The sequence below is a fragment of the Myotis yumanensis genome, unplaced genomic scaffold (genome assembly GCF_028538775.1).
Source record: "Myotis yumanensis isolate MYYU_CA2020_CCGP unplaced genomic scaffold, mMyoYum1.0.hap1 SCAF_14, whole genome shotgun sequence".
NCBI classification, from domain to species: Eukaryota; Metazoa; Chordata; class Mammalia; order Chiroptera; family Vespertilionidae; genus Myotis; species Myotis yumanensis.
Genome location: NW_027223765.1, coordinates 6,780,445 through 6,806,961, shown reverse-complemented (window position 1 = coordinate 6,806,961; position 26,517 = coordinate 6,780,445). Strand labels below are relative to the sequence as shown.

The following is a 26,517-nucleotide window of genomic DNA, read 5'->3' as shown; positions in this document are numbered from 1 at the left end:
TGAGGCTGAAGTCTGTGGAGAGAGCCCTCTCTCCTTGCTGACCAGCCAGACTTTCTCCCGACGCCATTTCTGCTGAAGGATGGTTTCTGGTCTCCAGGTCAACTCTCGGTATTGCAGGGTAGGGTTTCTCTTTGAGGAAGGGAAAACACACCTCCGCTGGCCAGCTTCATTCGTTTTTCACTCGTTGCCTATCAAACCGGCTGCCTCATGCACTTCTCTGCCCAGCGCCATCTCAGCAATAAACAGCCACACGGGACGCCTTCGGGGGCACATGCCTCTGTGCCTTGCTCTCCTCGGAAATGGTGTCCCACGTCCCTTTGGGGGGAGTGTCCCTGGCTGGATCTCTATGGAGGGCACACAGCGTTGAGTTGTATTCTAGTGTGATGGGCTGTGGAGCTAAGTAGACGCCACGGAAAGGCTCTGTCCTCAGACACTCCCGTGGAGCAGAGCTGGGTGTTCCGTCCTGGTTTCTCAGGGGTGGGCTTCAGGAAGGCCGCGTGGGTGCAGTGCGCATCCGAGAGCTGATCCGGCCAGAGGTCCCTGCAGCCCCGCAGCCCTCATCCAGGTCTTGGTGAGGCTTCTGGCCCGGTCTCCTGGGCATCGTCCCAGCTGAAGGGGGTCAGCCCCTAACGGAGAGGCCGGGGTGGTGGAGGGTCCGGCTGGTAGGGTGTTTCCTGACCCACATGTGTCATTCTTCTGGCGCCAGATGCTTTATTCTTAATTAAAGAGTGTGGTATTTCTCTGCAACAGTAGTTTGAATGGCCATGTGACAAATCAAAGACAACACAGACCTTTCCATGTTTTCTTTTCCCATTTAAAATTTTATTTTTCAATAACAGTTTACATTCAGTGTCATTTTGTATTAGTACCAGGTGTACAGCATAGTGGTTAGTACCTACCTGGCACCATACATAGTTATTACAACATTATTGACTATACTTTACATCCCATGGCTATTCTGTAAAGGCCTCTCCGTGTTTGATTTAAATCACTAGGCACACATATGAGCAGACAGTTGCTAAGTACATTCTTAGTGAGCTTATATTTTATCCGAAATAACAGGCGAGAGTGATTTAATGAGTATTAGCATCATGGCACGGGGCATTTTCCTTGTCACTTCCAATTCTCACATTTAATAGCACGCTTGACCTGCCAGTTAGACTGTAGGATTCGTGTCCAGGCTGCATCAAGGGCTGGGTGGAGTAGGGAGAATTCAAACAAGAAAAGGGATCTGTTTGGATGGTCTCCTCCTCTTCCCAGAACCCCCCAAAGGAAGGTGATCATTGCCCGGGTAAGTCTTCACCGCCCACTCTCACCCGGTGACGGTCCCAGGATTGGAATTGCCTGGGAGGAGATGGCGTGCAGATGCACGTTAGGATGCATTTCAGAAGCGGTGACTTGCTGGGCCGAGGCTCTGTAGGCCTGGAGGTGGACTCTGCTCTGGTTGAGCCTTTGCAGTGCGATTTTGCCTTCCCTTCCCTGGCCTGCTCGTTCCTGCTCGTTCGACGGACAAGGGCCACTGCACCCGTGACGGCAAAGAGGGTGCTCCTGGGGCTGCAGGTCTCTTTTCCTCCAGGTTTTGAAACTGCCACTAACTCTCAATTCACAGACCCTGAGGTCTTTGCAGCCTGTTCATCGTCACCATCTGAAAACCCCAAAGATGCCCCCCACCCCGATTATTTGCACCCTTCCCAGGCTCTCTCTCCTTTCCCCTTGATCACAGCCAGCTGTCAGGAAAGGCTGTGGGCGGCACCCACCCCCCACCATAAGGAATGGGCACGTCTCCCCACATCACTCTCCCAGGTGAATCTGATTTCCAAGGCAAGTTCTTCTGCTGACTTGAGGTATTCTAGAAGTATCTGGGGCTTTGCCCTGGGCTGCTTTGGGCTGTGCCTGGGGCTGTCACGGGCTGTCTTATCACATGGGGCTCCAGTTGGTCACCCAGAACCCTGAGAAAGGAGGGGGAGGAGAGCAGAAAGCCGTGGCCCCCTTCCTGAGGGCCAGGCATGCTGTATAGATTAGCGCACCACGTCCTTGGAAGCCTGCCAGTAAGTTCTACCCCTGATTCACAGGGTAGGAGATGGGCGCAGGGAGGTTAGTAACCTGCTAACGTCACACAGCTGATTAGATACTGAGCTTGGATCTGGAATCGTCCATTTGACTCTGAAACCCAGAATCTTTCCACTGTCTCATTTTGCTTACCTGTGGGCATGAGGCTGCCACCACTGGCCTCCAGAGGCAAGTCCATCTCAGGGGCTCCCACCCAGGAAGTGTTTAGTTGGCTAAGGGGCTTCATGTTCCGGGAGGTCCAGGTCCCTTGGTACGTCACAGCTTTGTAGTAGGTGACCACTCCCCTCCAGGAAGCTGAGGCCCTCGCCTGCTCTCTCTGGCCCTTGGCCGGGCTCTAGAAGCAAGTCTTCCATTGTCCGCTAGCAGCTCCTGCCCAGCACTGGAATAGCAGGCCACCGTCGGCACGCAGCCGCCCTGTCTCAGCATTGCTCAGCCACAGAGGTGAGATGCACCGAGCTTTCCTTTTGCTTCTCTCCTATCGCTCTTCTCAACCTGGTCAAAACACCATTACACTTGAACGCAAAACCAGCAACAACAATATGCATCACTTCCAGGAAGACCTCATGGGCCCAGAGCGGTACCCAGATCCCAGCATCCTCCCTCCCTGAGCCGAGAGGGTGAGTCAGCTTCTAGCTGCTGCCTACACAGGTGGTGCTGCTCTGAGAAAACCCAGCTAACGTGGGCCCCACGGTCCCGAGGGCGGACCCCTCCATCCAGCGCAGAGCCAACCTTCCGACACCCAGAGCGAAATCAGGCCCTGACAAGTGGGGCAGGACCCTGGGCGCCTCCTGGTCCTCCGCCTTCACGCTTGGAGAACAGCTGTGCTTTGGAGGCAGTCGGAGGAGAGGAGTCCCCAGAGCCCTGCCTGAGCTGCTCCAGGAGCTGGAAGCTTTCTGAGGAATGTGTAGGAGTGTGCACACAGCCCCTGGTCACGGCTGACACACACCACACACTCACAGGCAGACACACACAGACCACCAATACCCTCTCTGCCTCCCTCCCTCCCTTCCTTCTCTGGCTCTTCCTGCCCGCCTGCTGTCCCCGTCTCCCCCCCCCCCCCCCCATCTCCTTTTCTCTGACACACTCACAATATGCTCTCACGCAACATCTATCTCACACACTCCACAGTCCCTCTTCCTCCTCCTTTTCCCGTCCTCCCCTCCCAGTTCTCCTCTTCTCCTTCCCTTCCCCCTCCTGCCTCTCTCCTCATCCGACCTGCTCTGGAACCTGTATACATGATAGGCATAATATTGGTCTCTTTCTCATTCTCTCACATACACACCCTCCCCCTTTCCTCTCAGATACATTTAGGCTGTACAGCATAGCACCTCACCCCTCTGTCCCTCCTCCCCAGCCCCCAACACACACACCAACCCCAAGCCCTCAGACTGTACCGGTGACTTCTAACCCTTCAAAGGTTGGCCCCCCTGGTTTTGTTTTCTCAGGCTGCACCACACCTGGATATACCCCAAATGGCAGTCAGATCCTGAACTTGCCCTGGGTGGATCGCTCAGGCAGTTGGAGCATTGTCCCACACACCAGAAAGGTTGCAGCACCATTCCCCAGTCTGGGCACGTGCAGGAGGCAACCGATCGATGTTTCTCTCTCACATCGACAATGTTTCTCTCTCTCTCTCTCTCTCTCTCTATCTCTACCTATCTTATCTATCTCTTTCTCTTCCTTCTTTTCTCTATAAAATTAATAGAAACATATCCTTGGATGAGGATTTAATATTTTTAAAATTTATGTTCCAACTTAAACTATAATTCCCACTGCATGCGGTTGTGGAGTGCCCGAGATAAGAAAACTAGGCTCAGCAAGGGAAGTGACCTGAGCGTGGCCACATAGCCGCCGGGCGACAGAGGTGGCTGGGACCAGCTCTCCGAACCTAGGCTGGGATTGTTTCCACTTTTCTCTTCGGACTGAAGGTGCCTCTCCTGTGCCCTGACCCTCACTGCAATAGGAGATGGAGTCAGGTTTAGCACATGACAAAGGTGGCATGCGAATCCCGTGGGGAGATCTCTGCAAATGATCCCCAGCCCCTGATTTCAACTCTCCTCCAACAAAACCCACCTCTCAGTGACCAAAGAAATCGAGGATTGTTTTCAACGGTCTATGATGACAGCGTGGCCATCCAGGCCAGAACTCCTGTGTGATTTCAGGCCAGAACTGCATACAGAAGTGTGTCTGGATCAGCCCTAGGTGAGCCGCTGTGAGAGCAGCCGGGGATATGGGGCTCATCCCAGCAGATCTGCCCAGAGCCCCCCATGTCGGAGCAGCAGGCTGAGAGCACAGGCAAGGATGGAGCACTGGGCAAAGGCATCAGCATCTTTGAAATGAGGAAAACGTTCTTTGCGAGGCACAGTGACAACTGTAAGGAAAATCTGGGCGCTCCGAGTACAGCAGCTGTGCCGCTTGGCAAAGCCCCTGGTTTAATGTTTGGGTGAGGCAACACGCTCCACCCATCGTCCTAACTCCTTGCTGTCTGCATCCGTGTGCCGGGGACCAGCAGCCCTGCCAGCACCCGCAGAAAAGGCTCAGCTGTTGCCATGGAAGCTTTCAATGTCTTCAGAGGCTGGGCCTTGGATCTCAGAGCCCACGGCCAACTACAACCGAAAAGGCTTGTGGAAATGGGAAACTGCTTTTGTGTGTAACAGCTAACATTACCGAGCGCTTACTCTGTGCCGGATCACTGTTCTAAGCACTCGGTTGCCCTCATAGCAACTCCATAAGGCAGTAGCAGTAGTAGTAGTAGTAATAGTAGTCGTGCACCCATTTGACAGATGCTGCAACTAAGGAAAGGGAGGCCAAGGAACTTGCCCGAGGTCTCACGGGCAGGAAGTGGTCAGGGTTTGCTCAGGGTAGGCTGGCTCTCTAGTTGACACGCTTACCCTCTGCATGTGGTGCTCTCAGGAATTCAGAAATCTGAAGACTTTCCAAAGGATAGACTCTGAGGTTCTTACTGAAATTCTGGGCAGTGGTTTCAGTTTGGGTGAGAACAGCCAAAAGGCCCCTCTACAAGCAAGTTATTCAAGGCTTTTCTCGAGAGATATTTTTGGCTGTAGACAGATGTACCAGATCTTGCTATTCAAAGCCTTGAAGTCCACCGTGGTGGATACTGCTAACAAAATAGAAAGCAGCCCACCACCACCTCCTCCACACTTGGTGTCTTTGGCCAGGCGCCCACTCCGGAGGTGGGAGTGTAAGAAATGAGCACGATTTCCAGCCCTGAGGAGAGTGTCCCCAGCCCGGCCCCGAGCTCAGGCTTCCTGAGTCCCTCAGGAGGCAGCCAACAGCAGAGAGGCTTGGCGTCGCCACAGAACCTACTGGAAGGTCCCTTCTGCTCCAATAGCTTGGACACTGGGAAGGGGATTTGTGATCCTCCGTTGACAACAGGTACAAAGGGGCGGTGTGGACCTCGATGAAGATGAGCTCCATGACTTATGAGAACAGAAATGTTGCTGGAGGGATCCAGCTGGAAGAATATTAGAGAATTCCAGTGTTCTCCATCTGCTCTCACCTGTCCAACCCTGGAAACCTCCATTCGGGTTGGTTACGGCACTTCCTGTGAGTCAGGCCCGCCAGCACCTTCACCGCCAATGACGAGTCTGGATAGATTGGCAGGTCAGATGACTCCCGTCAGGCCCCATCAGAGGTTACGCCACGATTTCAGTTTGTTTTTCAAATCAACCAACAGCAGTAGCCTCTTTTGGGAGATTTACCTTTGACCAGAAGTACATAAAGTTCGTGTTCCTGTTTTGGTAAGAAGTGGCCATTACTGAATTTTTGCATGAAAATGAGTGGGGGAGGCCTGTGCCTTTCCAGAGTTTGTGTTTATATCCTGTATAAGTCAATAGAACCCATTCCTAATGCAATACATTCCAGCAAAGTGTAGACAGAATTTTGCACACGTGCACTTGTCTGGAAGAAAGGGACCCACCGGCTGAGGATGCGGTTAGTTGGCAACGGGCAGGAAAGAACCAATTTCCTCCTCTCCTCCTGAATGCTCTTGGTTTATCTGAGGTCCTTTCTCAGCAAGCGCTGTCTGTGTAACTGTTGTGGGCTGTACGCACAAGCCCTGGGTCCCCAGTGGGTACCTGAGTCATGCACACGCACTCACACAGGGATGGGAGCTCATATGATGACTTGCAGAATATTCTACTTGCCGCTTCATAATCAAGGGGAAAGCATTCTTCAAAACCGTGCCTAGACCCTGTAGAGAGAAGCTTCCGGCTTTTTCCTATCAAATGTTCTGCTCCCTTTGTGCATGCGTGTGTGTGTGTGTGTGCGTGTGTGTGTGTGTGTGTGTGTGTGTGTGTGTGAGCAGAAATTTTGAATCAAAACCTCTGTTTTATTTAGCCCCAGGATGAAATCTTACCTGAAAAATCAACCCAGTTCTTGGGCAGAGAGCAGACTGGCCCACCGGGCACTGGGGATGGCACTAGGCAGTTAGGCAACTGTTCCTGTAGAACCTTCTGTGCTGGTTGGTGGCCTCCTGAATTCTTCCTCCCTACATACACGGGAGGGAGTCTCGCGGCAGAACAGGAGGCACATTTCAAGCAAGTGCCTGGGGTCACAAAAATGTTCTGTGATAATCTCCATCATTTGTGTGGTCAAAGCAACACGTTACCTGTGCTTATTACTAACTGCTCTGCAGATGAGGTGGTACTAATATTTGTGGTCTAAAATATACTCAGTATTATAAAGCGCCACACGCATGATGGTCTGTTTGATCCTTTCAACAAGGTGGCGGTGGGAATGATGCCTATTGTACAAATGAGGCTGCTGAAGCTCCGAAGAGCAAAATAAACTGCCTGTGGGCACAGCCAGTGAGTGGTCACATCCATACCTCACGCTGTAGCTACATTTGCACACACCGGAGTCAGTATGAACGGGGCAAAACGTGTGCACACCCTCCTGTGCTCCCCAGGGAAGCGTGCCCGCTCGCCCTGCCCAGACAGACCCCGGGGTTCTCTTCCACTCCTTCCTCCCCCACCCCCTACTCTGGCTCTTGCTGCCATGGGAGGCATGTCTATGTTGAGAACATTTAGCAAAGCAGACCCCATGGTCTGACTGATGAGAAAGTACGTGATGAAACCACGTCCTGGGTGTTTCTATATCACAGGATCTTGAATCTGCAAAGCAAGAAAGTAAAAATAAAAAAAGCATCGGCCTTTGAACCAGGAGGTCACGGTTCATTTCCCAGTCAGGGCACATGCCCAGGTTGCAGGCTCAATCCCCAGTGTAGGGCATGCAGGAGGCAGCCGATCAATGATTCTCTCTCTCATCATTGATATTTTTATCTCTCTCTCCCTCTCCCTTCCTCTCTGAAATCAATAAAATATTTTTTAAAAAAAATAGATACAAGCAAAAATTCACATGACATTTCCTCCACAAAGTTCTATTCAATTGGGCAGCTTTAAATGAGTTTTGGTCCCTCTCCCTCCCGCCTCGCACACGTTGATGGGTTTTTCTCAGCTTGGTTGTCTGCGGTTTCACAGCTCCCCGTCACCTCCCTTCTGAAGCCGGTAATAGAAACAGATGGTGGCAGTGTGCTGCGCCTTCGCTCGGGGGTAGCTCTCTGCCGGGAGCCCTGTGTCTTCCTCAGAAGGATTCTTGGTTCATGCTCTGTCTTTGGGTATTTCTGGCCAGGAGGACATGGAGTGAAGATTTGGGGACCCCCGTTATCTGTGACCTGGCATTTAATTCAATCTCAAGACACCTGAACTAGATCTGGGTAGAAGAACTTGACAGAGAGAAACCCACTACTTCCGGTAATTTTCGTAATTAAACCATATTGACTTGGCCTTTATTTCATAGCTTCCTCTTATTGATTATGTACTATAATCCTTTCCTGTAGCCTGCCTGGTTGTTGTCATTGATGTTTTCTACAGGACTGGGTTGTATTGGTCCTATTTGGTGCATATGTTTTCAGCGTTTTGCATATGAGTATCTGTGCAAACATTTAAGCGATGACTTTAAAGGGACATTTTGTACTACTGGTTTTATTTAAAAGATAGAAAACTGTATTTCTCCTCTCTCGATTGACTGCATGGCAAACACAGGAAGAATGTATTCTGCTGCTGCTAAAACAACCCTGATGGGGCGAGTGCTGCAGGTGTGGCTGTCTTCCCTGCAGACGTCTGAGTCTGCGGCTGGACGCCTTCTGTATTCCAGCCGGGAGTAGGAGAGTCCGGTCTGAATGGGAGGGTGCTGACCTGTTCCAGGCTCATTCTACACTCGGGCTTTATGGGCAGCAACGGAGGGGACATGTGTGTGCTCGGGGATTTCATTGTTTCAGCCTGGATTTTCACAGAGCTCCTGCAGAATGCTAAGTGTCTACCACCCAGAAGGGACATTCAGGGACTTCTCAGGGTCCTTAAGCCAAGAGCTAAATCCTTGGATCTGTATTTAATGTTATGGTCATCAAAGTCATAGATGTACCTACATAAGATATCAGCTAGTTCTCTTGATTTATGGTACAAAAAAACAACAACAAATAAAACCACAGTAGTCCCTTTCCCCCCACCTCCCCCCTAGTCCTGCTTGCTAAATGCAATCATTTTCAACTTCAGCTTTCTTTTGGTATTTATCTTCAGACTCCTAAATGGCTTGGTTTATCTCTTTATTCCTTAATATGAAAAGGTTTTATTCTGTTGTTCCTCCAGACTCCCAACACATACAAGTCATTACAAAGGGCAGGGATTGAGAAGGGAAGCAAGCATTCTGAAAGTCAGAGTATCATGGGAGCCACAGGAGAAACAGCATTTCGGAAACAGTGCAGGGGGCGAACACATCCATTATGGGCTGAAATGGCACCTGAGCGAAGGTCGATGGCACGGCCCCTTGACTTCACAGGAAGGTTTGGGACCTTGGAGGGCAGTGCCGGTGGACTATACATGGAATTGTTTGAGGAGGGGATGGGAGTGAGGACGTTAACACTGCTTGTGAGCCATAGAGACTCCAACAACCAGCTTGGGCCTTAACTGGAAGGGGAAACACCTCACTATACACCAGTGATGGCGAACCTATGACACACGTGTCAGAGGTGACACGCGAACTCATTTTTTTGGTTGATTTTTCTTTGTTAAATGCATTTAAATATATAAAATAAATTTCAAAAATATAAGTCTTTGTTTTACTATGGTTGCAAATATCAAAAAATTTCTATATGTGACACGGCACCAGAGTTAAGTTAGGGTTTTTCAAAATGCTGACACGCCGAGCTCAAAAGGTTCGCCATCACTGCTATAGATTCTATAGTATAGAGCAGCGGTTCTCAACCTGTGGGTAGCGACCCCTTTGGCGGTCGAATGACCCTTTCCCAGGGGTTGCCTAAGACCATCCTGCATATCAGATATTTACATAACGATTCATAACATTAGCAACATTACAGTTATGAAGTAGCAACGAAAATAATTTTAGGGTTGGGTCACAGTTGAGGAACTGTATTTAAAGGGCCAGAAGGTTGAGAACCAGTGGTATAGAGCATGATGTTACCACTAATGAAACAGGTGACTAAACCAAAAATGTAGGAACTGGGCACATTTCTTAATACGAGCGTGAAGATGTTATCAGAGCAGAACTGGCACATCGATGTGTCAGGACCTGAGCGGTGAGGCAGTATCGGATGCAACCGTGTGGTGCTGGAAATTCAGTTGCAAAAAGCTGTGATCATTTGTATTCTGAGGAAGAGGGAGATGAGATGCAGGGAGATAAACTGACATCTTCCAGGCCACACACTGAGTGATGAGGTGGGGAAAGAATCCATAAGTGTTGGCTGTTCTTTGCTGTCTCCGTCATGCTAATCAGCACCGGAAGATGCAAGCTGGCCCTTCTGGGCCAGCGTAGCTTGGAGTGCAAATTTCTGCAGCTGGAGCAAGAACTGCAGCTCTTTCAAATGAACTCTGTTGAATTCTCTTACTTCAAGTTGATTCTGACAAGTAAAAGAAGGAAGTCCCGATCAGCTTTTTAAATAAGGAGGCAAAAGCAAAGCCATATTCAAATAACCTTTATTCCTGCCTCCAGACAGCTGAGGCTAAAAGAAATCATTTCATTCCCCCTCCCCGCTCCCTATCCCCTGGTTGACAACTGCCTGGTTGTGTATGCGTCAAACTCTCCGAACCGTACAAAGAGGAATGAATCAAGCTCGAGAGTGGAGCCGAGAGCCACGGAGACCGCCTGAGAGATGGGAAAGTTCAGGGAGGCCAGTGCCAGTGGCCTCAAGTCTGGAGAAGGCTCCTTGAGGGCCAGATGGGGACAGCAGGGCAGGTCCTGCCAAGGCCAGAATGGCTGCTGGGCCCAAGCCCTGTGAGTGACACCTGGGAAAGTTCTAGAAGGAACAGAGGGTATCCTGACATCCACCACCAGGCCGCTTCAAAAATGGATTCCTACATAGACCTTTCTTGGGCAATGGTGTTTCCGTTGGTTTTTAGCCCTTACACTCCAGCCTCCTTCAAAGCTCTTCTCCCATCTCACCCCCATGGAGTCGCTAGGGCACAAGTCTCGACAACTGATCTGTGGAATCCATGGACTCTCCCCAACCCTCCAGGCGGCAACCTTTGCCATCCACCATTCAGCCATCTTATCTTGTAATTCAGATGTTCTCTCCTGTGATTCTGTGTTTCCCTCAGGCTCCTGCGAACCCAGTCTCTGGAATGGTTCTACAATAATGTGAAGAGCCGCTTCAAGCGCTTTGGGAGCGCCAAGGTCCTGAAAAACCTGTACAGGAAACACCGGCTGGAGAGCGGAGCAGGCTTCGACATCCTGGGTATGCTGGCCGCCTCTTGCTCTGGGAGTCCTTGGGGGGCGGGGGGTGGAGGTAGGAGAAGGCCTTGCCTGGAGGCCCCGTATGCTGAGGCACATTCACCTGGACAGAACAAGCTCCTTAAATATCCCCCTTCTAGTGAGGAGCCAAAACAGGACATAAATCAAAGCTTCTGTTAAGTTCTGAGTCTTTTGGTTCCAGCAGCCCCAGTGGGCTGGGTATATTAGGAGCTAGGACAGGGGTGGGCAAACTTTTTGACTCAAGGGCCACAATGGGTTCTTAAACTGGACTGGAGGGCCGGAACAAAAGCATGGATGGAGTGTTTGTGTGAACTAATATAAATTCCAAGTAAACATCACATAAAAGGGTACGGTCTTTTTTTTTTTAGTTTTATTCATTTCAAACGGGCCGGATCTGGCCCGTGGGCCGTAGTTTGCCCACGGCTGAGCTAGGAGGACCGAAGTATTGCTGCAAATTGTGGACATTCTAATTCTGGATCCTTAGAAATAAAAGATTCTTAATCATCTTTCCCTAATGATTACAGCATCAGGAAGTCATCTTGGGTCGATTGTGTAGACTCGGTGCGCACTCGGAGAATATGGCCTCCACTTCCCTTTCCTCCTACTCCAAAATGGCCTCTATACCAGGCCCCAGATGTGAGGGGAAGGGAGAGTGAGAAAAATGTCAGCTTCCTCCAGAAAGCTTGAAGGGTGACGCCTGCATGCGCTGTTTTATTCAGTTCAAACAGCCAATGTAGGTAAACCAGAATGAGGAAGTAGTATATATATCTCCCACGTTCAAAGGCTGTTAAATCGCGTTGTTTACCCATATCTTCAGAAAAAAATCACTTCTACTGTCATGGTAAACAACCCGCTTCCCTATTTATAATGCTCTGGCCCTCTAGCAACTTTAGCGAGAAATTATAGCTAATTTGCCTACAAAGGTCAGGTGGTCATAATAATCTGGCCACTCAGTGTATATGCCAGTGATGGCGAACCTATGACACGCGAACTCATTTTTTGGTTGATTTTTCTTTGTTAAATGGCATTTAAATATATAAAATAAATATCAAAAATATAAGTCTTTGTTTTACTATGGTTGCAAATATCAAATAATTTCTATATGTGACACGGCACCAGAGTTAAGTTAGGGTTTTTCAAAATGCTGACACTCGGAGCTCAAAAGGTTCGCCATCACTGGTATATGCTATAGTTCTAGTAGACCAGCCAGTACAGAGAAATTATTTTCAGAATATAAAAAGCACCTCTTCCAAAGAAAGGCGGTTTTTTCCTGTCTAGAGGGAGGTTTTTCCCCCTATTACTTTGCTGACACGGGTGAATGCTTTTTATGCACAAGAAAGAGGTGAGGGCGAATCTCCTCCATCTCATTTAGAGCGTTTTCACCATCATTGTGTTGTATTCTCCAAAACATGATGGAAGCATTAATCGTGGAGTCATTAGCGCCTTTTGTGGTAGTTGTTAGAATCTCTGTCTTTCTGCCTATGGCGAAGAGAGCAGTGCCCAAGGTTGCCACCTATTATTTTTAATCTTCTCTTTGTAGGGTTTTCTAAAAATATGTTTCTAGAAATGGAGGCAGAAAAGAGAAATTTAAAGTAAAGGTGGTCACAGTAGTTTTTCAACCCAAAAATATTTCTCAAGAAAGTTTCAGAATAGAATGGACTCACTCGTTTGCATGCCGTCTTTTCTTTCCTCTTGTACATCCTCCGGTCTGCTTTAGGGACCCCTTCACGTGTCCCCAAATTCGAATCTCATCGGCGTTCTCTAGGGCTTAATGCAAATGGAAAGGAAACAAACCTGTGTAGAGACTCTCAGAGCACAGAACACAATTCTGATCTCATTCCATTTCTCCCAGTGGCCCCACCGGTGGAGCAGGCTGACACGAATCCCAAGTGGGCCAGCTCAGGGCTTTGAAATCCTCCAGTGTCATTGTCAAAGGATGATCGTTTGCTGGGAATAACTGTCTGCCGTGATTGGAACAGATGTAGGTCCCGGGCCCTCTGCGATTCACCACTTCTCTCACCTGGCGCTCAGTCACAGCACTTAGCACATTGCATCTGGTGATGGTTGACTAAGCTTCGCTCCTGCTGGGCCATGTGGAGACAACAGCTCCTTTGTCTCTTTTCTCAAAGCAAGGCTCAATGCCCAGCATATATTATGATCTCCATATTGCACTAGCTAGTTCAGTCTTAAAGCATTTTGTAGGTACCAAGACACTTCATAGACATACTAGAATTGGTTGCTTTAATATGATTGGTATCTCCATTTTAATTACGATTTGCTCTTGATACACATGAAAACAAGCTGACGAGAGACACTTTATGAGATGGTACTCAAGCCTGTAAAGCCATGATCACAAAACTATGAGATTTATTCTGCACGCCACCTAGAAAATTTAGCCCCACCTCAAGTGCTTACATGCCCTCCTGGTTATGTGAGATGAGTGGGGAGTCATTACCATTGTCTTCTAGCTACAACCCAACACCCTTGTATGGTTGTCATCTGCCATCCTCAATCCTGACTACCCATTAGAATCACCTAGGGCAGTGCTCGGCAAACTGCAGCTCGGCAAACCGCGGCTTGCGAGCCACATGCGGCTCTTTGGCCCCTTGAGTGTGGCTCTTCCACAAAATACCGACTTCTGCGCATGAGCCACGAAGTTTCAATCGCACTGTACGTGTGCGCCCGGACGTGGTATTTTGTGGAAGAGCCACGCTCAAGGGGCCAAAGAGCCACATGTGGCTCTCGAGCCGCAGTTTGCCGACCATGGGCTAGAGGATGCAATATTGGTACTGGGACCTAGGGTGTTTAAAAAAAAACAACAACCCAATGCCTAGATCATCTTCCAATGCCCAGTCAATTACTTCTGAATCTCTGGAGGGGACTCCGTACAGATATTGTTTAAAGCTCTCTGGGTAGTCCTCAGGCACAGCCAATTTCTCTATAATTTGTTCAGGAGAATTCTGAATAAATGGTTCCATCTTCAATTCATCTAAGGGTGCTTGCTCAAGGTCACATGACTAATAACTTGCAGGTCCAGGAGTTGACCTCACATTTCTCTGAATTCAATCCATTTTCCTGTCTTGGATTCCACATTGCCTCCAAAGAAGATACTAAAAGAAAGTCGGGGTGGTAGCAATGCTACACCAGGAATCATCAATGTGAGAAGAAAAATGTGATTGATCCCAAAGTGTAGCATGGTTGTGTAACCCAGTGATTCGCTAACCTGTCAGCAGGGCTAACTTCAAGTGGGTAATGGTGGTTTGCCAATTTGGTGCATCTGTGCTCCCTGAAGACCTTTAATAGTCATGATTTCTCTCTCCTTTCTTCCCCCTCTCCCAGGAGGAAACTTTTTTGAGACAAACCTGGAGAATGAAGGAAGTGTTTCAGGCAGTGATTCAACATTTTATAGGCAATCAGAAGGTAAACTTGCTTAAGAATTTACAGCTAATGGAAGGTTGGAAGAATAGAAGCACCTTCTCCTGGGAGATTATGTCCAGATCTCCCAGTTGCATTGTGAACACTTAATACAACTATGTATTGCTGTGTGGGAGTCTCTAGGGGTTGCCATTTGTATGGATCTGTCATCAAAATAGATGAGTAAATCCAAGGTGTGGCCTAGAGAAGTGCATTTGCTACCCAACTGCCAGATACTTGGTGATCAACTAGTGAGTGTTTGGAGTTGGAATATAAAAATCAACATACCTGGGCACTTCATATTAAAGTATTCTTATAAAGAATGTACCACTTACTAAATTACTTCTACTTTTTTATACCAATGTAATAGTCCCCTCAGAGCAGAGGTTAAAAGCAAAAACAAATTTCTAGTTTGAAATAAAGCCTTTTCTGACACTTCAGCTCCTTCCCCAGAGGTCTGAGCAGAAGAGCTTCCAGTGGAGCCGTCATTTTACCTGTCATTCCCTTTCAGAAAGTGACCTCTGTTCTGTTTCCTAGGACACAGCATGATGGACACATTGGCCGTTGCCTTACGTGTGGCCGAAGAGGCCATCGAGGAGGCAATTTCCAAAGCAGAAGCCTATGGGGACAGCCTGGTATGGAACCCCTTCTCCTCTCTGGGGCGGTGTGGGTTGGGATCCTGGCTGCCAGAGAAAAGTGCTGGTTGTCAGGAAACCAGTGTCAACCTCTCACTCCCACGAAAGTGATTGTACCCCAAACCTGCCCAGCAATCGGCCATTCTCTTCCCTCCCTCTGCAGGACAAGCAGAATGAGGCCAGTTACTTGCGGGACCACAAGGAGGAGCTGACTGAGGAGCTGGCCACGACTATCTTGCAGAAGGTAGGTGGCCCGGCCATCCGGCCATCCGATGACGGCAACTTAGCACCCTGGCCCAGAGCAGGGCCCCCTGAGAGCTGTAGAGCAACCACTGGTGTGGTTGTTGTCTTGGGCACCATTTCTGTGCCTTGTCGTTTTGTCCTCTGTGCTCTGGAGGCTAATGCAGAGGGATTGCACTGCAAAATCTAAGACAAAGGATGGAGTGTGTTTGCCTTTAGGGATGGAGCTGGTGGGTGGGGAGCCAGGAATTCAGCACTGAGCAGGTTACTCACTGGCTTCCTGTTTCCTGAGCTCTGTGTGTGTGTGTGTGTGCATGCCTGTGTACATGTGTGTGCGTGTGTGCATGTGTGGGTATCCTCTTCTTACACTTCTCAAACAGTCTTTTGCAGAAAAAGCTTGCAGTCACCCCCTGCAACCTACGTTGCCTAAACTGTCCTTTGCCAGGTCTATCAGTAATGACAACTTAGAAACCACCCACCCCAAAAACTCTGTGGCTTTAAACAGGCTTATTTCTGTGTTTCACAGCCAGTACGCCAACCCCGAGAATTCCATTCAGTTCTGACACGAGGCAGTTAGCACAGACTCCACACATGAAGGGCTCAGTCCCACAAGATGCCAGTGCAAGTCTCAGGAATCCCCGCGTCACCCACATCTGCCCAGCCCTCTACAAATTCACGGCTTCCGATAACCCTCCCTCAATTTGGATAATTTGCTAGAACAACCGATAGAATGCAGGAAAGTGCTATAGTTACAATGACCTCTTTATTATTATAAAAGATACAAATGAACAGCCAGTGGAAGAGATGATGGGACCACAAGATCAGTGGAATGGGTGTACAAACTGTCCATGCCCTCTCTGTGCCTGTACCAGCTAGGAAACTCCCCAAGCCTCAGTGTTTCAGAGTTTTTAATAGAGGCTTCATTAAGTAAGCATAATTGCTTAAGTCAGTGGTTCTCAACCTTCTGGCCCTTTAAATACAGTTCCTCATGTTGTGACCCAACCATAAAATTATTTTCATTGCTACTTCATAACTGTAATGTTGCTACTGTTATGAATCATAATGTAAATACCTGATACGCAGGATGGTCTTAGGCAACCCCTGTGAAAGGGTCGTTCGACCGCCAAAGGGGTCTCGACCCACAGGTTGAGCACCGCTGGCTTAAGTCATTGACCACCTGCATGAACTCAATCTTTAGTCCCTGTCCCCTCCCCAGAGGTTGGGGTAGAGCTTAAAGTTCCTTGGTTTACAGAATTGGGGTTTTAATTGCTTTTCAATTACAGTTGACATACAATATTATATTAGTTTCAGGTTATAACTTAATGGTTAGACATTTATGAAATGGTCACCCTGATAAGTTTAATACCCACCTGATACCATACATAGTTATTACAGAATTACTGAGTATATTCCCTATGCTGTACTTTACATCCCATGACTATTCTGTGACTACCAATTTGTACTTCTTCATCCCTCACCTTTTTCACCCATCAGCCAATCCTGTCCAATCTGGCAACTATCCATTTGCTCTCTATATCTATGAATATGTTTCTGTTTGGTTTGTCCTTTATTTTGTTTTTAAGATTCTACATGTAAGTGAAATAGTATGGTATTTGTCTTTCTCTGGTTGGTTGTTTTTTTAGCCACCAGCCTCCTCCTATCTAGTGGCCCTGGCCATGAGTCGCCTCATTAGCATAACAAAGACACTCTTTTTTTTAAAAATATATTTTATTGATTTATTACAGAGAGGAAGGGAGAGAGATAGAGAGCCAGAAACATCGATGAGAGAGAAACATCGATCAGCTGCCTCCTGCACACCTCCCACTGGGGATGTGCCCGCAACCCAGGCACATGCCCTTGACCGGAATCGAACCGGGACCCTTCAATCCGCAGGCCGATGCTCTATCCACTGAGCCAAACCGGCTTCGGCAACAAAGACACTCTTGTCACTCAGAATATTCCAAGGATTTTTGAAGCTCTGTACCTGGAATCAGTCTAACAGCAAATATATTTTTTATTGTACCACAGTTTCCTTCTCGCTCATGCATCTGCACTGGCTCCATCTAAAGCAGTGGGTTGGGATCAAATGTGTTCACTCTGGGGCCCTAATAAGGGCACATCAGCTACTCATGACCATGACCAAGCACAAGGCAGCCAGAGGAAGCCAGTGATGTCTATCAAGGCCTAGGCTCAGCCATAATTCCCTGTAGCCCACTCCCTCCTCACATGTCATTGGCCAAAGCCAAGCACACAGTCAACACAAAGCCAAAGGTGGGAGGTACACTTGATCCTTGAAGAATGTGGGGGTTAGGGGTGCAACCACCTGTGCAGTTGAAAATCCATGTATAAAGTAAGTCAGCTTTCTGCTTATGCAGATTCTCAACTGCAGTAAGAAAAATACAGGTAAGCCCGGCTGGTGTGGCTCAGTGGTTGAGTGTCGACCCATGAACCAGAAGGTCACAGTTTATTCAATTCCTGGTCAGGGCACTTGCCCAAGTTGCAGGCTGGGTCCCCAATAGGGGGCATGCAAGAGGCAGTCGATCAATAGTTCTCTCTCATCATTGATGTTTCTATCTCTCCCTCTCCCTTCCTCTCTGAAATCAATAAAAATATATATTTTTAAAAATATTTTATTGCTTTTTTATACAGAGATGAAGGGAGAGAGATAGAGAGTTAGAAACATCGATGAGAGAGAAACATCAATCAGCTGCCTCCTGCACACCCCCTACTGGGGATGTGCCCGCAACCCAGGTACATGCCCTTGACCGGAATCGAACCTGGGACCTTTCAGTCCACAGGCCGACGCTCTATCCACTGAGCCAAACCGGTTTCGGCAATAAAAATATATTTTTAAAAAAGAAAAATACAGTTGACCCTTGAACCACACAGGTTAGAACTGCATGGATTCACATATATGTGGATTTTTAAAAATCTGCATTTAAGTAGACCCATGGAGTTCATACCTGTGTTATTAAACGGTCACCTGTATATTCTCCCTGTCCTGGGAGAAGCACAGACTCACACAACAAAGGGAGCATTGGAGAAATTCAGTCTTCCTTTTAGTCACAGTAAGTCATGTCTCTTCCACATGACACTCTTCCCACCTAACGACCCCCAAATGCCTCAGTCAATAACAGATCAAAGCCATTGTACATGTGATTCAGAGTCAGTTCCTTTTAAGATGGAGACCTATGAACTAAGCAAACAAGTCACCTGTCCCCACCTACCAACACACAATGCCGGAATAGGACAGCAACACTACCCCACCCACCTGCAAAGGTGAGAGGTGACCAGTCCATAGCAATTCTGAAATCCTGCTAGGTGCACGTGCCAGGTCCCCACTCTGAAGGTCAGGGGTGGGCCTTGATTAGGCCAGGTCTGTCCCTGGGAATGCCCTGTAGTTCATTGCTTTCCTTGGCTCTCAGCCTTCCTCTTCATCATCTTGTCTGGTCCAAAAAGGCATTGGAGGATATGTTCATCTTGGTGGCTCAGCCATTTTCTCAGCTACTTCCTGCCTGTAGGAAGTTGGGAGCCCAGAGACCATTGTATGAATGGACTCATTCAGTCCCCATGGCTGTGCCCAACACAGCAAGCAGAGCGAGCAAGCCAAAGCCAACCCTGATGACTCCTGCTGTCTGCCCCCTGCACAGGCCTTCCCGATGCTTCCTAAAATCAAGATCTACAGCCGGAGACTCTGGTTTGAGATCCAGCTCCACTCTTTGTGAGCTGTGCATCCTTAACTGGTAACTTAACCTCTCTGAGCCTGTTTCCTCATCTGTACAGCAGGTGTAGTTACAGTCTGTAGCTCTTAGCAGTGTTTTGAGGATTAAATGAGATAAAGGATCTCTGGTGCCTGGCCCAGCGTCTGGCACATGATAGGCACTTGGTAAAGAGAAGAAGTCGTTGCCATCATAAAACGATTATTTGTAAACTGTAAAGTGCTGTGGAATGTTCAAGGCCATAGTTGTACTGTTTTGTCATAAGACAGATCTGAAGGAGGCTGGCCTTCTGTTGAAACCAAGCTCTCGCGTGGCTGAAAGAAAAATCCCAAAGATGGTCCCGGTCACGCCACCTAGACTCCGAGGCCTCTCCATAACTCTCCCCCTTTGTCACCCCACCTCCTCCCCAGATCATAAGAAAACAGAAGAGCAAAGGTGAGCAGCAAATGGAAGAAGAGCCAGAGTGGTCACAGCCCCAGAGCTGCAGTGCGAAGGCGGCCGATGAGGGGACCGCAGCCGCCAGCATCCGCTGGGTGAGTCTCCAGGCAGTAACGCAGGCGTCCTACACGCTCTCCCCGGGAAACGGGGTCAGCACACGGAACCATCTGGAATTAACTCGTGTGCCCACCGGCTGGCATAAAGGAATAGGGTGGTGGGCAGGGGGAGAAACTGAGAAAGTGTGTGTGAGAGTCCGGGTAGGAGGGGTGAGGGAGGAGAAAGAAAGAATAGATACAAAGGGACTGTGAAGAACACAGAGGTAGGTTTCTCCACAGAGACCAATCCAGGGAAAATCAAGATGTCAGTAGGCACTTTTTCATTCATCCCGGAAAGAGCTGTACTAAGTCCCTTGAGGAAAATAAAAAGCTGTATCAGGAAGACCACTTGCTTTTCCAAAACCGGAAAGGGACAGCAAGAGAATGGCCACTGCCATCTGAGTCACCAAAATGGCCACATGGAGACATAATCGGGAAGTCGTGGTGTGGCTCAGCCTTCCTGTCTGTCACCCTGAGACTAAGCCAGGGGCACAATCTCGAAGCACAGTGCCCTTCCTGTGACCCAGGTCTGGGCCTGCTCATGTCTGCAGTAGCGGCACCCGGCCTGTGAAATCCAGGCTCTCTGTGTAAGGGGCCCCAGCGGAGGACACGCAGAGCGTGGGAGAAGCAGAGGCTGAGCCTGGGGAGGCTCAGCAGGAGGAGGACTGGCTCTTTGGGCGTGGGTTCCACAGCTCCAGGTGCCAGCAGGCAGAGCATGAGGCCAGGGCAACACACAGGTACAGCTTAAAACCGGAAAGTCACATGAGTGGGGGAGCAATGCCTAGTGCTTACCCCATTCCTCCTGGGGGTTAGGGGCAAGCACCCCCTTTCTGAACAGAGTGAAAGAAGGGTGTGCAGAGCAGCCACATGGCAGACACGCCATCCCAGAAGGGATGGTCAGCAGCCTCGCCTGCATAGACTCTGCCCAGGATTCACCAGCCGCCAGGTGCATGGGGCTGACAGGAAGCATCCTTATGGCTTTATCAGAGATTGAACTTCATTGGCTGATTGGCAGGACCTTCCTTTGTCAACATGCTGTCGGCGTATTTCGCTGCCGCCTTCACTAAGGGAGCCTTTTAGCACAGGGTTCCCACTTGGGTTCTACACTAATACCTCCGGGGTTTTCTCTTCTTGTCAGGAGACCTGTCTTGCCAGACGCCTGCCTCCCACGCAGCGCGGTCTTCACTCTGGCTTCGACACCGAGGTAGACAGAGCTGACTCATTTCTTCCTTTTTTCCTGGGCAAAGAGCAGAATATGGTTTATTTCCCGATGCTGGGATAGAATAGGGCCCAGTGGAAGTCCCTCTCTGACTCTAAAGCATCTTTTGAATCTCTTTGTAAGTTATGTCCACTCCCCAGGATCAGTCCACTTTTGGGGTCGGGGGTGGGGAGCGGGCAGGGCGTCACAGGGGGTATCGGGAGATAGAACCTCAAATTTGTGGTTTGAAATAAAAGCCCATAAAGGACATTGGTGCACCCCCTTGGGTAAGCACTCCTTCTGGTTAACACTTTAACCCCAGGTTGTGTGGCCTGGCAGGGGTGTGGGCACTGTACCACAGGGACGAGATCACTGCAACCTTCATCCTGAACTTGGATGTTTCATCAAGGAGTCTCCTCCTGGCCCCTCCTCTGAGTTCTCCCTGCGCCGTGATTTGTACACGGAAACAGCGTGTTTTCACCTAAGCGCTAATCAGGAGCCGCACTGTGCTCAGGGGAACCGCCCCACACAGAGCCGCCTGACTCGGGGAATAAAGAAAAATCCCGCATCCAGCTCGGCCCCGGGCACAGTTGGCCCCTCTGAGCAGCCTGATTGCCAGTGGTCACAGGCCTAACTTCCCTTGGCCAGGACCCCTAGCCCTTCCCCTCTAACCAGCACCATAGCAGGGCCAGCCTGGCGTCCTCGAGGTGGGGGCACATCCAGTGGACAAGGGTCAGCTTCCTCACGGGTTCCATGCAGTGCATCTGGGCACACTGCCCACCCGCATGGGCGGAGCCAATGCTGCCCCTCTTTCTCCTCCCCGTCCCCCCTCCCCACCCCCCCAGCAGCCCCCCCCCCCCCCCGCACCCCTGCCCCGCCTGGCCCACTCCAGGCCCTAGACCCCCTGTGATGAAGGAGCCTGTGCTGGGACCACATTTGGGAATTGGGACCTGAGAGGGACTGAGCCTGGTCAAGGCCACCACATTGCCTGACTGTGGGAGCCCCATTCATCTGGAATACAATATGAGTGGCAGCCCCAGCACAATGGCCACAGATGCTGATGAGGCCCCAGTGGGAGGGGACAGGAACCATCGCTGGGTAAGGAGCAGGCACTCTGTCTGCCCATCACAAGATGGGGATGCAGGTATCATTAGACCCATTTTACAGGTGGGGAAATGGAAGCTAAAGCTTTCACACAACTTACTTAAGGTCACCCATGTGCTGGTTGGTGGGGCCAGGCATTGAATACCCTTTTCCTGCTCCAATGCCCTTGATCTAGCGAAGTGGTTCTCAACCTTCATGCCTCGACCTTCATGTTGTGGTGACCCCCAACCATCAAATTATTTTCGTTGCTACTTCATAACTGTAATTTTGCTACTGTTATGAATCGTAATGTAAATATCTGATATGCAGGATGTATTTTCATTGTTACAAATTGAACATAATTAAAGCATAGTGATTAATCACAAAAACAACATGTAATTATATATGTGTTTTCCGATGGTTTTAGGCGACCCCTGTGAAAGGGTCGTTCAACCCCCAAAGGGGTCGAGACCCACAGGTTGAGAACCACTGATCTAGCGTCTTCCTCTGTACGGCTCGGGGAGTAACTGTGCTGAGTTCGGAGCGCTGCAGGCTCCCTGGACTTAACTGCAAATCCCAAACCTAATTCATTCCCATTCAGCCAGGATTTCTCATCTGTTCTCACGAAAAAAAGTTCAGCATGATTGTTCTCTTTTTAATTTCCTCCGTTATTGTGTGGCTCTCTGCCTGTAGGGGATCAGCACCACCCGCCTTTCAAAGCCTTATGATGCAATATCCTAAAAGGTCTAGCCCAGGGTTATAATTCATTCCATTCTGTGCCTGTGCCTTTGGGTGCCTGTATATAAAAATGTGTCTCTGTAATAATAATACGATGATCCTCTTGATATCATGATGATGGCAGCAGGGGCCAGGCACTCGGGATATGCCAGTGACTAAGCCCGGCCCTGACTCTCTGTCTCTGCTCTTTTCTTTTCTATTTCCCTCCCCCGTTTCACTGAATCACTGCTATTTTCTCCCTCATAGTTGCTCTGTCCTTTGACTGGCTGTCGCACAGACCTGAAGTCATTTTTTATTATTGTTATAATTATTGGATTGAATTCAATGGCTACGACTGACCCTACCAATACAAAGCAAAGCTGTCTCAATTGTTGAGTCATCTGACCATTATTACCGGTCCCTTTGCTCCCCAGCCCTCGATGCTAAAAACGTTCTGTCCCTGTTTTATGCTGTGAGCTCCTTGACCACGAAGACTGTTCTGATAGTGATTAGTGCCTCGGGGATCCTGCCCTGTTGGCCATGACGACAATTAGAGCAATCATAGCGCCCTTCCGAAAGGTGTAGGTAGAATGCTCTGCTGCTGCCCACTCAGGACACAGCGACTGTAAAGGAAGGGGCAGTTGGCCCTTGAAAAACGGGGCTTGAACTGCACAGGTCCACTTCTGTGTGGACTTTTTTCCAACAAATACTGTATTTTCTCTTCCTTATGATTTTCTTAATATTTTCTTTTCTCTAGCTTACTTTATTATAAGAAAACAATATACAGCCTGGCCAGTGTGGTTCAGTGGTTGAACATCAGCCCATGAACCAGGAGGTCCTGCTTGGATTCCTGGTCAAGGCACATGCCTGGGTTATGGGCTTGGTCCCCAGTGGGGCATGCAGGAGGCAACCAATCAATGATTTTCTCTCATCATTGATGTTTCTATCTCTTTCTCCCTCTCCCTTCCTCTCTCTGAAATCAGTTTCTTTAATTTGTTTAAAAAATGGAAGACAGTATATAATCTCTCTATATAAAGGCTAATATGCTAAGTGTCCATCCTGGTAATGATGTCACATAGCAACACCCAGCTTCCTCTCCCTAGCAACTAGCCTCCTTGGAGTTTCTTTAGCCTAGGAACATGACTTGCTTTATAGCCAGGTGGAAACATTTTACACTGTAACCAAATGTCTGTGAATGTCTGTGTTTTCCAGGGCCTCATCTCATTTGATCCTTACAGAAGTCCTGGAGTAGGTAGATAGGAGACTTGTTGGAATCCTATTTTCTTTTCATTAGCCAGAAAACAGAGATTTAGAAAGCTTAGAAACTTGACCCAATCGAAAAGAAGTAAGGAATGGTGGACCTTGAAAGTGACTTCAGGTTTTTTCACTGTGCAGAATATAGTCAAACACTGCTGCAGTTAAATATTTTACCCTTTGTTCTCCCTGCATGATCTACAATAATAATCTGCTTCATGTAGATATTTACTGCTGTGTTGCTGACAATTACCTGAGAGAGAAGTTGGGATGCTTCACTGGGCTGGAAAAAGTTTAGCTAAATCAGAAAGCAGGTCTAATTAAGCAAGTTTATTCTATGTCTATAAAAGGCTAAGTTGACTCCCGCATGCGCAATACATATAAAGCTCTCGCTACACCAATTGCATGCGTATGTTTCCATCTGTCATTGTTGATCGTGAATTTGGTTGATACTTCTATTATAGAGAAAGGGTGAATAGCAATATTAAAAAATTTCTTCTAATTAATTTCCTTTCAATGTGCACAAGTTCGTGCACCAGGCCACTAGTATGGATATAATACAAAATATGTTAATCAACTGTTTGTATTATCAGTAAGGCTTCCGGTCAACTATAGGCTATTGGTAAAGTTTTGAGGGGGGGTCAAAAGTTATACGTGGATTTTCCACTTCATGGGGGTCAGCGTCCCTAAACCCCACATTGTTCAAGGGTTACTGATCCCAGAGGTAACTGATGATCACACTGGGTGTCTCACCCAGAGCTGCAGGGCCGGAGAGCTCCGTGGCAGGTTCTGCACGGTAACCAGGAGTGCTTTGCTCCCAGGCTTCCAGCAAAGGCTCAGGCACAGCTTCCAGAGGGCATGGAAGAGCATGGGCTTGGAGCCAAGCAGACCTGAGCTCAATGCCTGCCTCAGTTTACTCATGCACACCCAATCAGACTGAGTGAGAGGATGGATAAGGTGCCTGGCTCAGTGATAGGCCTTAATAACTGCTCTTATTTTAGCTGCTGTTTATTGAGTGTGTTCCATGTGCCTGACCTGACACTGATCCCTTTGCATGAGGAAACTGAGGCTTAGCGTGGTTGAAGTTTCCCCCAAGAGCCCACATAGCAAGAGGAGAAGCTGGACTTGACCTAACACACCACCCATAGTCAGTGCCTGCAGAGTTAAGAGGCGCAGCCTGTTTGAAAGCTCGAATTCTCAAGTCCCTCGTTGCAAGGCTCTGCTGGCATGCCATGCTGGCATTCCTGGACCACGGGCTCCACCAGCGTTCCCAGCCCTCCCTGCGTACAAGTGCAGACTCTAACTCAGACCACCCTCCCAGACATCACCAGCCCTGCTTCTTCCACGAGCCTTCGGGTAGGTTAGAGGAAGGGGAGAAAGGTAGAGTCTGTGGGTGGGAAAGCAAGGGCACAAGCGGCCCGGCCCAAGGTTATGAGCAAATAAATTACTCAGGTAATCCCATCACTTCCCAGGAGCCACAGAGCTTGAACTAACTGGTCCATAAAAGCATTGTTGTGGCGCCATCTACTGCTCAATGTGTTTATTGCAACACATTTGTGGTGAAACCAGGTCTGGGTCTCTGAGTGGGCTTTTCTGCCCTGGCTGGAGGCCGGGCCAGCAGTGTCCTGTGACTGGTTACAGACAGTTCTTTGGAGCCTTTTGTGAATATCAGGAAAGAGCATTTTCTAGTGGGAAACAATGCTTGTCTGACGTAGATTATAAAAGCCTGGCACCCCCAGCTTTCTCATGAAGAACATATATCCCATCTCCCCTGTTGGGACCAGCGAGGGACTTTCTATTTTTTGGCCTTGGCTTTTGTATCTTGGGGGACATTTTTGTCTCATAAAAATGATCCCACCCGCCTCCTGCAGACACACATGTAGATGCATCAATTACTATTTGAGCCACTATAAAATGAAACATTAAATATTATTCCCCCCCTTTTTTTAAATATACATTTTTATTGATTTCAGAGAGAAAGGGAGAGAGAGAGAGAGAAACATCAGTGATGAGAGAGAATCATTGATTGTCTGCCTCCTGCATGACCTCTGCCGGAGATTGAGCCTGCAACCCGGGCATGTGCCCTGACCAGGATCGAACCGTGACCTCCCGGTTCATAGGTCGATGCTCAAGCACTGAGCCATGCTGGCCTGGCTACTTTCCCCTTTTTTGAACATATGCTCTGCGTGATTTACAGTGAGGAGCTTGGAGAGGGGAATAGGAAGTATCTCCTGTGAGCTTACAGTAACACGGCACCTGGCAATAGGCTGTCAGCTCCTCCAGGCCAGACCTGAGTCCCACACATTCAGTCACAAACATGGGACTGAGGACCCCCCCTAAAAAGTCTCTCCTGGCCTTCAGGGAGCTCACAGTCTGTGGAAGAGCAGTTGCATGGTGTTGCATGGGTACTGGATTTATCAGGGGGACCACTTCATACGTTACATAAATGTCTAATCACTATGTTGTGCACATGAGCCTAATATAATTGAATGTCAATTGTGATGGGAAAAAAATATTTTTTGAAAAGTAATTCAGTCAGTTGGCCAAGGTATTACAGCAAAGGCCCAGGTCCAGTTGACTCCTGAGTCCAACCCCAGCCACCCAGGGCCTGCCCACAGCTGCCCCCCTGGGTCCACCCCCAACCACCCAGGCCCTGCCCACAGCTGCCCTCCTGGGTCCATCCCACCCACCCAGGCCCTGCCCACAGCTCCCCTCCTGGGTCCACCCCAACCACCCAGGCCCTGCCCACAGCTCCCCTCCTGGATCCATCCCACCCACCCAGGCCCTGCCCACAGCTGCCCTCCTGGGTCCGTCCCACCCACCCAGGCCCTGTCCACAGCTCCCCTCCTGGGTCCGTCCCACCCACC

At 49.0% G+C, this 26,517-nt stretch overlaps 1 protein-coding gene across 2 annotated transcripts in view; it reads left to right on the top strand.

Moving 5' to 3' along the window:
• The window catches only part of MYRIP (myosin VIIA and Rab interacting protein), a 162,044-nt gene that overhangs the window by 93,937 nt on the left and 41,590 nt on the right, over positions 1–26,517 (top strand). For both annotated transcript variants that reach the window (XM_070391557.1, XM_070391555.1), the window contains 5 exons: positions 10,704–10,840; positions 14,197–14,277; positions 14,809–14,906; positions 15,070–15,150; positions 19,276–19,398. In XM_070391557.1, coding sequence (XP_070247658.1) covers positions 10,704–10,840; positions 14,197–14,277; positions 14,809–14,906; positions 15,070–15,150; positions 19,276–19,398 — 520 coding nt within the window. The remainder of the gene's footprint in view (positions 1–10,703; positions 10,841–14,196; positions 14,278–14,808; positions 14,907–15,069; positions 15,151–19,275; positions 19,399–26,517) is intronic.